We start from the raw sequence: 13,192 nt of genomic DNA on the forward strand, positions 1-13,192 counted from the left end.
GAGCCCCATCTCCTCCTTACTCCATGTTGGATTCAGTGAGCGCAGGCAGAGCGGAGCGGACTGAGGAAGAGGAGGAGGAGGAGGGGAGACGGTGACGTCAGACCCGAAGGACTGCAGAGTCACGTGCTTTTACCATATAATAATAATCATAACAAATAATCATTTATAAATGCTACACTGTATGTGTTAGTAGTATATTTACAGCTCGAGCCAATAGACCTGCAGCTAATGTTTGATTGGCTATTGAAATGTTTATATTTCTATTATTTTATGAATTATATTTTTAATAAATCGCATGTAAACTAGCAGAAGCAAATAGTCGTATTAAATATGAGCAATTTAAATAGAAATACTAGCAGCATAGTATTAGGAGGCCCAGTATATATTTCTGGATACACATGTTTTCTTTTGAGGTCAATGCTTTGCCTTTTGGCCCTTTACCCATCATTAGATAATTATATTACTTTTTTCTAAATATGCAAACTATTTCTCAACAGGTTTGTGTCTTTACTTGTTGGGGTATAGATGAGCCCTCTTATAATTACATTTGTTTGGTCATTGCTATGTGTGTATAATATAATTTACTCTCACCCACACAGACAGTAGTTTTAGGATGTGTTTAGATTCTTAGATGGGAGTTTTTGTGATTAGCATAAATGACCACAATGTGTTTTTCAGGTTTTTATTGACAAGCACCTGCCTGTGCAAACTGTTCTTCAAAATAAGAGCCCCAGTTTATGTTCCCTAGTTATCAGCTGACATCAGTAAAGACATTCCACTGCTCTTCTTCTGTCACCTATTAACGCCTGTGTTTAAGTGACACCTTGTGGCAGAGTCACGCTACTGCAGCTGCACTTTACATCTGCTCCACAGCTGTATAATCTACAGTGTTTAAAGTTTATTTTGTGGAAAACTGGTACACGTGACTATATTTCTAAGACCTTATTGTACTGTGTCTTTTTTTATTCTTCTTGGTCTTACTTTATTTGGACAGAAGGGTACAGATGTTCAACGTCCTCTATAGTGATTTTAATGTTTCACTAATCAAATCAACTGACCTTTGGGTGATATTCAGTCGTGACAAAGCTACATGTCTGTAGAGTCAGAAACAGGGTCGATGGTTCGATTTCAATGGTGACAAGTTTTCAGGGCAGAGATTAAAACTCAAACTCCTAATTTTACCCACATTTCCAATGTTATCCTGCTCCATCCAGATGTTAAACTGATGTGGAGTGACTTTATGTCTGTCCTGCAGGAACTTTAGCATGACTAATAATACATTTACATGTTTATATATATTAATATAGGATAATTTTGTTTTTAAGAAAATACATTTATATTGTTTTCTTTTTAAGAAAATAAATTAATATTGTAAGAACATAAACATGATGCAATGTAAGCTATCAGAAATGTAACTTGTGGTTTCTTACAATAAGGTATTAAAAAAAACTATTTACAAGTGAAATTATACATTTTATAAGTATTTATTAAAAGAGAATAATGTGGTTGTTTTATGCACTATTAGCTTTAAAATATATATATATTCTTAAATCCTGTCTTTGTTTTGTGACGGTGTGGTTATTTTATTTTGTGTTTATGTAACATTTTATTGTGTACTTTTATTTTGAAGTTCTGTGTAGGACGTGAAGCATCCTTTAGAGGCGGGACATCTGTGTGTCTACTTCTAATTGGATAATTGACAAACAGGAGCCCTCTGGTGGTGTATATAACGGCTTTTCTGCTAAGCTACCTGCATTAATAAATACCCTGATGAAGAAGGCTCTGAGGGGGTCTTCTGTGGGCGGCAAAACAGTGAGCATCATTGTTTTTTTTTACTCCTCTCTGACAGCAGACCGGCAATGTAACTAAATAAAGTTTTTTAAGTTAGCTGCAAGGCTCATAGCTAATGTTAGCTGGCAAGCTCATAACTGATGTTAGCTGCCAGGCTCATAGCTAATGTTAGCTGCCAGGCTTATAGCTGATGCTAGCTGCAAGACTCATAGCAACTGTTAGCTGGAAGGCCCTTAGCGAATGTTTGCTGCCAAGCTCATAACTGATGTTAGCAGCCAGTCTCATAGCTGATGTTAGCTGCCAGGCTCATAGTTGATGCTAGTTGCCAGGCTTATAGCTGATGCTAGCTGCCAGGCTCATAGCTAATGTTAGCTGCTAGGCTCATAGCTGACGTTTGCTGCCAGGCTCATAGCTACTGTTCACTGCCAGGCTCATATATGTTAGCTGCCTACTAGCGATTACTAACCTTAGAGTTAGCCTGCTAGTCAAATTTCTACTCCATACAGGCCCACCTGTTTTAAGAAACAAATGTAGGCCTATTTCAAACAAAAGCTTGATAAAGTGGATCAACTTAGATGTTACCGTCATGTAAGTCATAGTTACTAATTATGTATACAAATGGGTGAATCTACATTTTGATTGTAAAAAGAATTTAAAAAAATCCTCTTTTCTTTCTCTAGATCATATTTGGAACAAACATGGTGGAGAACCTTTAACAGACTGAGGTGTCGAGGTCATACCCATATGTCCTATAAGAAATGTAAGATAACCTTTTTTCAATTTGTTTTTAGAACTCTTTGTGTTGAGTGTGTGTGTGTGTGTGTGTGTGTATATATATATATATATATATATATATATATATATATATATATATATATATATATATATATTATTTTACTGTAACATCAAAATCAGTATTATGGCGAAGTATTGCACATACAGAGAAGACACAATATAAGATAGAAAAATGTAATAAATCGATATAAAGCTTAACACATTAACCATGGGGATTAATGTGTGCAGAAGTTCACAGCATAACGTATAGAAAATATGAGATAATAAAAGATGGTAAAGGTGTGTGTTAATGTTACGAATCATGTCTGCACAATAACATCTACGTTTAATACAGTACTTCTGAACAACAGTAGTCCAGCTTTAACAATAACACTCTGACTTCTTGGACTTTTACTGCACACACGAGACTGAAACTAATAAAATCGGAGGTGTTTTAGTGCTTCTGATTCAGTCTTGAGCGGCTGCAGTATGTTTTACAAACCACCAGATGTCGCTGTGTTATTTCTTTTATTTGCATTTGAAGCCATAAAGCCGTTTTGGTATAAATAGAAAGAAAGAGACACAAAGCTGCATCCACCCATCACTATTGACTCACTTAAAGTGGAATTACTCCATGAAGGAAGGACACTGTTGCATACCAGACAATGCTATTACAGGAATACTCCAGTGATTTAGTATGGCACTTTCATAAATATTACATGAGGCAGATTAATACAAAATGTATCATCCTAGAGGCAAAGATTTACAGATATTAGTTTGTTTGATGCGTAAATCAACAAACACAAATGGATGTTTGTTCTGCAACACTCCGTCCAGGGAGAAGGATCCTGCTCTTGCTCTTCCTGAGGTTTTCTTTCATTTTATTCCCTATTAAAAAAACATTTAAAATCCTCTGAATGGAGGGTTCAAGGACAGAGGATGTTATTGAGAAGCTTCTGGTAAAGTTGTGACATCTGACTTTATAAAGGAAATAAACTTTACTTGAGGACACTTAAGGCTGTTGTTTCAGATTAAACTTTTTTTAAAGCACGGGAAGTGAAAGACTGTCCTGAAACATTAAGGATTGTTTCGCAACACAGGGATTAAAATAAGGAACTTTTATTATTTTCAAGTCTTCATCTCTTCAGCTCATCAGAGAAACCCCACCAATGCACCGGTTGACTTCTTGCATCTTGCAACTTGTACTAAGCATTATTACACAAACGTTATTAAATCACTTATAAAGTCTTAATAGAGGAATTAATTAAAACGTATAAAACCAGTATAAAGGCAGCCATGTTAGAACGTGGCACCAAATATATTTTAAAATAATGTCTATAACAAATCGATCACATTTTTATCTAAAGCAACTTTGTGTGTTTATGGTATAAATACCATCTTTACAATACGTTTAACATACTGTAATATTTCTGAGAAAAAAAAATATATATTCCTATGGGATTAAAGGGTCATTTCACACAAATTACAAAAAACAAAACATACTTTCTAATTTATTCATAGCAATTTCTGTTATATTTGCTAAAATGTGAGATTCTCTTTAAGGTTTTTTACATTTAATTTCATTATTTTACATTCTTATTTGAACTTTTATTGTATTTGTACAGTTATCACAGATTATATGGTTACAGCTCATGTTTGGTGAATGTTTAATGAAGTTGATTTCTTGCTCAGGATCCTATGAATTTGCTGTATTTTTTTTTTTTTTTAAATCACCTCCTGACCCAACGTGTTTGTGAAACATCTTTTTAATATGGTTAATAATAAATGAGGGCTCTGGCTGGCGTTAACACTTCACGAACACTAGATGGGGCATGAGCACAAGAGTTCAGTCAAAGGGAATATCAGTTTATTTTCTTCCCCACATTTAAACTTTCACATCATTAATTTTCAAACAGATTTATCTCCTTTATTGAGAACAAGTGAAGTTGACTCTTAATGACGCTAACAAGTTATTACATCATACAAGAGTAAGAAAGCCAAGTCATATTATTGTAAAATTAAAAGGAAAAGAAATCGGTTATTAGACTTTAGACTCTACATAAATATTCTCGCATTATTGTATAATAATTATACCCGGCTCAATAATGAAAATAGCTTTAAGTTCTTTAAGTCATTACTTGTTTTGCGTTGGAAAGGAAAATCAAAAGGGCAAAAAGACATTTGTCAAATATGACATTATTATTATTATGCGTTTGATTTGCAGCCCGTTTACTGCAGAGAGTTTATTCTATACGTTCACTAGGGGCCACATTAACTCACGCGTACGTGGCCCCTGTGCTGTGGGTCTCTGCTGACCCCCATTCCTCGCATGCACTCACTGTTTATGCGCCGCGTAAACACAATATATACGAAAATGAAGAAGTCCCCAGAACTAGACTCTAGCTCGGGGCCCCTCACTGCAGGTGTCGCCCATGGGGGCCCCCCCTCATTCTAGACAGTTTTAATAACACATTTTCAGTTAATCAAATAACCACGAAAACACTGCTACATTGTAACAGATGTCTCCGGGCCCCTGGCGTACTTTTTAATAGTTTATTCATATTATTTTGTTGTGTTAAGGACTTGAGAAAATCCAAAACGACCAAGTTATTTCTGCAGTTGCAGTGACTTCCTAAGTTATCATCGTTTCTCTCTCCCACAATAGCAAGGATGAGTATGGAAGCCTGTTGTGTTAAAAAAAAAAAAAAAAAAGTCATAATTATGAGATAATAAAGTCGATATTATGAGATAAAAAGGTCATAATTATGAGATAAAAAGGTCATAATTATGAGATAAAAAAACAAAACTTTTATGACTTATTTATGACTTCTTTTGTGTGTGTTTGACGTGAACGGGCTTCCATAGAGAACAGTATGAGAGATATTTGTCCCCTCACGCTCCCTCCATCCACCCAGTTCCCCCCTCGCGGTGGCGCGCCTTGGCACTGTCTCTGGTTGGCTGCGGGGACGCGCAAGGGAGTCTCTGCTCCTTTAAGTGGGAAAAGAAACTATTCACTCCCCTCGTCCCTCCCTCTCTCTCCTCACACCCCGACGGCCTGCTCTGAAGGGAGGAGGAAGCCGCTGCGCCGGAGCTGCGATGGGGATTTGAACGCACCTCCGCGCAGAAGACAGCGCCGCACGGCCCGGCTCAGAGCGCAGCGGGCGGGTCCGCCTCACTTTGTGCACCCCCCTCCACTCCCCCACCCACCCTACCGGGTTTTTTTGTGGATGTAACCTGATCGGATTTGGCCTGCTGACTGAGCGGTTTGGTTGGGTGGTCGGTCGGGTCGGTTGTTGCTCGGAGCTGGAGGCCGGGAGCAGGACAGCGTCTGCCCGGGCTCGTGTGCTTCTGGTGGCGGAGTGTCGCCGTCGGTGTGTTCCCGCGGAGAGCTGCAGGGACCTGCTGCTGCTGCGCTGTTGTTTAGTGCCTTCCTCTTTTCGCGGCTGGACTCCGTTACACACGGGATTAGCTGATTAACGCTCCGGTACCGGGGAGTTGGATGTGTGTTCTGCCCCGCAGGAGTCACCTGGAGTCCGGGCGGAGCGACGGGGCCGATGGCGCAACGGGTGCGTAAAAAGGCACTTTTTTAAATTTTAGAGCGCAGAGATGATGAGGCAGAGGAAGGTCTGTCCGGCTTATGATCAATGAGTTTGGATGTGTGGGAAACTGGGAACCACTTTTCTTGACATTGAAACTAGATTTAAACTATTCTAATAAATACATTTGGAAATAGTTTTGAATAATATAAACGTTGCTTCTTGAATCTACATTATATTTTCCGTTTTTCGCGAACTATAATGATTGAAACTTTCTCTCGTGCGTAAAATTATGATATATTTTTTACTTTTACGATTCATTTAATAGTTTTAGTTTTGAAAGTTTTTTTTCCCCAACTAAAATGACAGTTATTATTAATAGAAAGACGCCATTATGTATTCGTAATAACACTTATTTAAAAAAGACTTTTCTAAAAGTGGAACTTTTTAAAATAAATAATAAAAGGGAAACAATAACGGAGTTTTAATTAAATTCACTTTACGCTCAGAGATAAAGAGCGAATAAAAAAAGATAACTTAAACAAACTTGTAAATATAAAAACTCTTGAAGGGATCTATATAATTTAATGTTTCATCATAAAAGTTTCTGTGACTTGTAGAAATGAATTTCTTACGATGTTGTTCCTTTTGGATGCCTCAGTTTTGATTTATGACAAAAGTTTTTAGTTTAAAATAAATGAACAAATCATTTAATTTCCAGACAAAACTTTTGAGTATTCCATCTTTTTTTTGTATAATGAAACTTTCAGCATGTAAGAGATGTTAAGAGAGGAAACCCGTTCCTCACGTGTCGTCTCGCGGCCTTCAGCGGCGGAGAGGAACGAGAAGTATAACTTTCTAGTTTTATTAGTTTCACGGCTGATTTAAATGTGTGTTTGGAGCTTCTTCGGAACAAAACAGTCGCGTGAAAACATTTCTAATATTCAAACTTTTGTTCACGCAGGCGCCGTTTGTCGAGGTCAAAGTTGAAACGGTGTTTTATTGATCAGTGATCAGTGATCCGATCACTTGTACACAGAGACGTACAGACACACTTCAGTGGGAGCTTCTGTTTTGAACATAGAAAGTTCCAATATAAATATATCTTAACTCATCACAGTGGAAACCTGTTGCTGCTTTTGTTGAATCAGGAAAGTAAAGTAAAAATATGGAAACAAACTGCACCACTAGAAATGTTTAAAGCAAAGAAGAAATTATTTAAATGATAAATTAGTTCAACTAAATTCTAATTGATGTTTGTCTTTTTGGCATTGGAAGTTAAAAAAAACCAACTAATTATACAGAGATTATATAAATATATCAGCTTCCTTACAGGAATAAAACTAAAATGTTTTCATTTTGGAATTATCACTTTTTTGTTGTTAAAATTACTTTTTTTTGTTGCTTCTGAGATTAAACATTTTAGTCTTTTTAATTTTTTTAAACTAGTGACAATTTACCTTAAAGTCACACAAAGACCCACAAACACGTCCTTTTTAAAAAGACAAAACAAAGTGATGAACTTTAGTTTCTTCAATTAAAAGGCAAACTGACTTCTGTTACAATGAGGTCATTTTATTATTTAAACATATGCTATTTTGTAGATTGTAGCATAACACGTTTATACTACTATTCCTTCAAAACAAAATAATGTATACATGTATATATTAATACTATGTGTATAAACACTTTAAAACAATTCCTGTTTTCTTTCTGAAAATAAAATAGATTTGAGTTTATAAAGTTTACAAGCGTATGGACAACGTGACTATAATTAAAGATGAATAACACCTGCACAGTGCAGTCTGGTATTTATAAGATTCATAATGTTTCTGCCAGAGACGTTTTAACTTTGTGGAGTTTTTACATTCGACTGCATCATATTTTTTAAGTGTTCGTGTTATTTTGTCCACCCCCTTTATAGAGAATTCCCCAGCGCAGAGACACTGTCGTTTAAAGTGTCGGGCTGTTTAACTTTAAGTTAACTTTAATTGGTGTTTTTAAAAGTTAAAAAACTCTTTCACAGTCAATTAACCGGGGGTGGACACAATAATAGGAACACCTGCACGGTTTCAACTAATACAAAAGTCCTGCATTAAATATTTCATTCTAGCTTTTCAGAGACGTTTTAATTCCATTGTGTTAGAAGTTAATGTTAATTTGTGGATCTTTTCATTTAATAATATGTGGAAAAGAAGAATAATTCTTCCGCTTCAAGAAGTTTCAGAGATTGTTTTTTATTTTGAAAAGTCAACCTACTGAATTAATTACTTTTTCCTTTTATACAAGGACATACTAATCTGTGATTTAATTAAGATTGTAACTGGGTGTTTAAAAGTGTTTTATGCTTTTACTATTTATTACAAAGCAACAACTATTAGTCACGTTAGAGTGAATAAACAAGGTTGGACATAATAACAGGAACACCTGTTGACTAGTCGTTTATTTTGTTTGGACGCTGTTTGTGACACAAAGTCTCTCTGGTCACTTTTGGGCGTTTTGTTCTCTTAAATTGAATTATATTGTTGTGTTTAAAAGTATTTTTTTCTTTAAAATGAATGGAAAACACGCACTTCTGGGCCCTGAGTCTGTTTTTGTCAGTTTTTAGGAATGAAATTGGTCAAACTAGCACGAGTTTTGTGTCCGTTGACGTCATTTTGTGACGTTTCATTGTTTATTGAGATAACGCAGCTTTGTAAAAATTAAACACGAGTCCATTGGACATGTTCACCCTGCATTTTAAACCCTTCACACAGTTCGTTTCCCCACATTTATTGTTCAAATTTATCTGCGTTTCGACCTCCCCTGAGGTCAGCGAACGGCTCCTACGCGACGACTCTGGAGGTCAGAGGTCACCCATCTCTTATCTCTTGTGCTTCCAGTATGAAGACTTGGCCCACTACGGGCTGGAGGGCGTGGGCGGGGTGTACGGAGACCCACACCATCACCACCACCACCACCACGCCGCCCGCTCTCTGCAGGCCGTGCACCTGGCGGCCGCCGCCGCCGCCGCCGGGCCATACCCTCCACACCAGTACGCCCAGTCCACCCACACCAGCGGCGGCGTGGGCGCCACAGCTGTGGACGCCGGCAAGAGGGACAAAGACGCCATTTATGGGTATGATGAGTTTACTCACACTGTGGGAGGAAGAAGAAGAAAAGCACACTGATGAGGACAACAACTGCTTTTTCAGAACAGTTTCTGGTGTAGTTTCCTGTTTGATTTATCTGTTCAACTTCTCAGCGTTTGGGCCGTTCCATTCCAGGCCGAGCCAGACCAACGCTATCTGTGTGTGTGTGTGTGTGTGTGTGTGTGTGTTAGTCTGATGAAGTGAGGCCTGCTGCTCGCTTGAGGTCAACACAAAAACAGAGACGGCGGAAGAAGTTTACTTTAGTGAAAAGTAGCAGCAACTCAATGTTAAGAAAAGTCCTGCGTTCAAAATGTTGAGTAATGAGTTATTATGCAGAAAAATGGAAAATAAGCGAGGTGGAGCCATTTTAAATGTATATAAGCAAGTTAATATATGTAGAAATGCATTTTATTATATGCTCACAGAAACACAAAGAAACTTAAATGTGCTTTAAATAAATAAAAAAAGAAGCTTAAACATCAAACATTTTACGCCGTTACGATAAAAATACCCACGCTCACACTGTTCATAGAGATAACAGGGAGGTTTTGACCTTATATTTAACTGGAGATGCAGTTTTTAAATATCGCAGCGGCACCTTTATCAGCTCCTGATCCTATTCTGGGTTTTTACGAAGACCTTAAAAAGGTCAGAAATATACATGCAGTGCCTTAAAAAACAATTGGAGGGAACTTAAAATGAATAATTTGTTTAATGGGAAGCAAATGGAGTAATTTAAGTAATGGAGTAATGTGTTGCTGCCGTCTTGTAAAAGATCTGAAGTCTTCCTATTGACCTTTTTCTTTTAATAATCTAGGTTTCGTATACAATTACTTTATCTGAAAAGCAACTTTAACTACAGCTGTTAATTAGGAAGTGTGATTAAAAAGTATATTTTCCTCTAAAGTGTATGATAATAGAAGTACAAAGTGGCTTAAAATTGATCCTGAAAGATGCAGTAACTTAAAAATGGTACATGAGAACAGTACTTACTTCGTAGTAAATACTTAGTTAAGCTTTCTTTGTCTTTCTAATGGAGCGATAACAACATGCAGCATCTATTCATGTTACAAAAAGCCACTGGAGCTTTTTCTTTCTTTCAATCGCTCTCTTTCTTTCTTTCTTTTTAGAAACTCGTATTATTTAAAACCTCCTCTTAAAAAAAGGCGGCATAACCTTTGCAACTTTAACTCAGTCAAACATTAGAGTTGGTATTTTGTTGACTGTTGGAGCAGCAGGCGCTCTTCTTGGTGCTCTTCTTCACAACTGCAATGCAAAGGACCTTTTATCGGCTGATTAATTTCACTATTAAATGCATTCATGGTTTTAAAATGATTTTCCAAGAGCACTAGGTACTCGTTGTTCTGGCATAAATTTTAAAATATTCAGTTTTATTATCATAGATGATGGATGAAAGCAGTATATCCTCACTTTTGAGACATTTTAGCTGGAAAACAAACAAACTGAAACACCAGTTAATATGTTCAGCTCTACTGGCTGTGTTTACACGGACGTAATAATCAGATTATGGCCAGTAATCGGATTACTTCATTTAAGATGTTGCGAGTCTTTATTATAGGGTTAGATCTGCTCTCGCTCCCTCAGTGTTTAATTGTAGCTTGACCTCAAACCAAAGCTTGTTTGGAGTTCCTCAGGGTTCGATTCTGGGGTCTTTTCATTGTCGTGCTACCTCCTTTAATTTAGATGCGAATGACAATCAGCTGTACTTTTTTAGATAAAACAAGACAGGACGTATACATCTGAATGTTAAATAACTTTCTTCAGTTAAACTGAAACATAACTTGTAACTGCATATTAGTGAAATGGTTCCTTGTGATTTAACGTTAAAATTCAATCCAAGCTTGAATTGGTTATGACACCAAACTGCTTTAGTATTGTTTTTTCCAACTTTAAAGATTCATCTAGCTAATCCTTAATTTAAAAAAAAAAAGTGTAATACATGCTTTTATTTGTTTAGATTGCGGCGATGTTTTTATCTATTAGTTTCTGAGCAGACTTGTGTCGTAAGAAACAAGTGTTTTTCTTTTTTGCCATGCATGCATTTTTGGTTTTTATTTGTCATGGTTTTGAGATTTGTTTTTCATCCGCCCCAAAACAATGTTTGTTTTGGACCTGTACTTGTTTGTACTTGTACTGTGTTTGTTTCCCACTGATTGGAAGTAAACATTCTGCTGAAGAAGTAGTCCCTATGAAAAGTATGGCCCTTGTAATTTGTGGATTATGCAGAGTAAGCAAGGACACCGGAAAGAAGTATAATCATTTGTATGTTTTCGACAAACAAAGTTCCATTCACCTCCATTGTAACGGGGTGGAAACGGACATTTAAGGGATGGATATCTCCAAACAACACACTTTCTCTACTTTTTTGTTGTTGTAATTTGGATCTTGGAGCCACAGAGTTTGAGGCAGTAGGAAACTTCTGTTACAGTTTGAGCTGATCTCCCCCTTCTTGCTCTCTCTCTCTCTCTCTCTCTCTCTCTCTCTCTCTCTCTCTCTCTCTCTCTCTCTCTCTCTCTCTCTCTTTCTCTTTCAGACATCCTTTATTCCCTCTGCTCGCACTGATTTTTGAAAAATGTGAATTGGCGACGTGCACGCCGAGGGAGAGCGGCGTGGCCGGAGGAGACGTCTGCTCCTCGGACTCCTTCAACGAGGACATCGCCGTCTTCTCCAAACAGGTACAGACACATTTCATCCACTAGCAGAGCTCATGGAGAACAGATCTGCAGGGGCCAGGGCCGGATTAATCCTTGAGGGTGGGGGGCCCGGGGCCTAAATGAGCTGTGGGCCCCCAATGACACCCACTTTCTGTGCATTGTGTGTTACTCTGTGATGGAAGAGCTCATTTTGTTCACTAAATACTGCACTAAAAATGGATAAACAAGCAACTAATGAGCAAATTCTGAAATCAAAAATTAAGGATCAATGGTACAGTTGTCACTGCTGGTGTTGGTTTAAATGACCAACATGTGGAGCCTCGGGGGCCCCGTTAGGTCTCTGCCCGCCGTAGGGTCCCCGATGCAGGGATGCGGGAGCCAGAGATGACCTCATCACGTATTTTACCAAAAGCGTTGAAGGAGCTCTGCAAGCTGTCGCTGGGCTTGGTCGTGCAACTCTAGATGTTTGTAACTAGTAATAACTGAAATTAAAAGGTCAAATAATTACATTTTTTTTACTTTTAATATGTCTGAGGATTTGAGAAAGACGGCCAATAAAGGGAGATCTTAAACATCTACATTTGAGTAAATACGTTGCCATCCAAGTCAAATCATTTACAGAATATTTAACCTTTTGTTTCGTTATCATACGATGTGAAAAAGTATCACATTTATATTTATTATTATGAGTTTACAGTTGATTACAATTTCTCCTCAACATTGAGAAGTTGCATGTTTTGAGTTTTTCCCTAACGCTCGTTGACTTCTTGCCTCTTTATACATTTTGTTGGTGTTTCGTTGGTGCGCCCCCTGGCGTTTCGGAGAATAGCGCGTTGGGCTAAACGCCTTTGTGCTCGTTGCTGTGGCCCCATCTGTGAAGGCCGGGGCCGCGGGGTCTCGCACGAGAATATGCAGGGGCCACAAGGCCGCGGGGTCTCGCACGAGAATATGCAGGGGCCACAATGCCGCGGGGTTTCGCAAGAGAATATGCAGGGGCCACAAGGCCGCGGGGTCTCGCACGAGAATATGCAGGGGCCACAAGGCCGCGGGGTCTCGCACGAGAATATGCAGGGGCCACAAGGCCGCGGGGTTTCGCAAGAGAATATGCAGGGGCCACAAGGCCACGGGGTCTCGCACGGGAATAAACAGGGGCCACAAGGCCACGGGGCAGTTGTCTGTGTTTCATGATTGTAATACCGTTTACTTTTTTTCTGTGTCTAGATCCGATCAGAAAGGCCTTTATTTTCATCAAATCCTGAGCTGGATAACTTGGTGAGATATTATT

General features: G+C 38.1%; 1 protein-coding gene across 1 annotated transcript in view; it reads left to right on the forward strand.

The window, feature by feature from the left end:
* Positions 1 to 6,171: 6,171 nt before the first annotated feature.
* Positions 6,172 to 13,192, forward strand: part of meis1a (Meis homeobox 1 a) — a gene marked incomplete at its 5' end in the record, with an annotated part of 43,112 nt that continues 36,091 nt past the window's right edge. The window contains 4 exons of the mRNA XM_079219926.1: positions 6,172 to 6,189; positions 8,984 to 9,219; positions 11,787 to 11,928; positions 13,129 to 13,179. Of these exons, the coding sequence (XP_079076052.1) occupies positions 6,172 to 6,189; positions 8,984 to 9,219; positions 11,787 to 11,928; positions 13,129 to 13,179 (447 nt within the window). The remainder of the gene's footprint in view (positions 6,190 to 8,983; positions 9,220 to 11,786; positions 11,929 to 13,128; positions 13,180 to 13,192) is intronic.

Source organism: Taurulus bubalis (genome assembly GCF_910589615.1).
Source record: "Taurulus bubalis genome assembly, chromosome: 6".
Classification (NCBI taxonomy): domain Eukaryota; kingdom Metazoa; phylum Chordata; class Actinopteri; order Perciformes; family Cottidae; genus Taurulus; species Taurulus bubalis.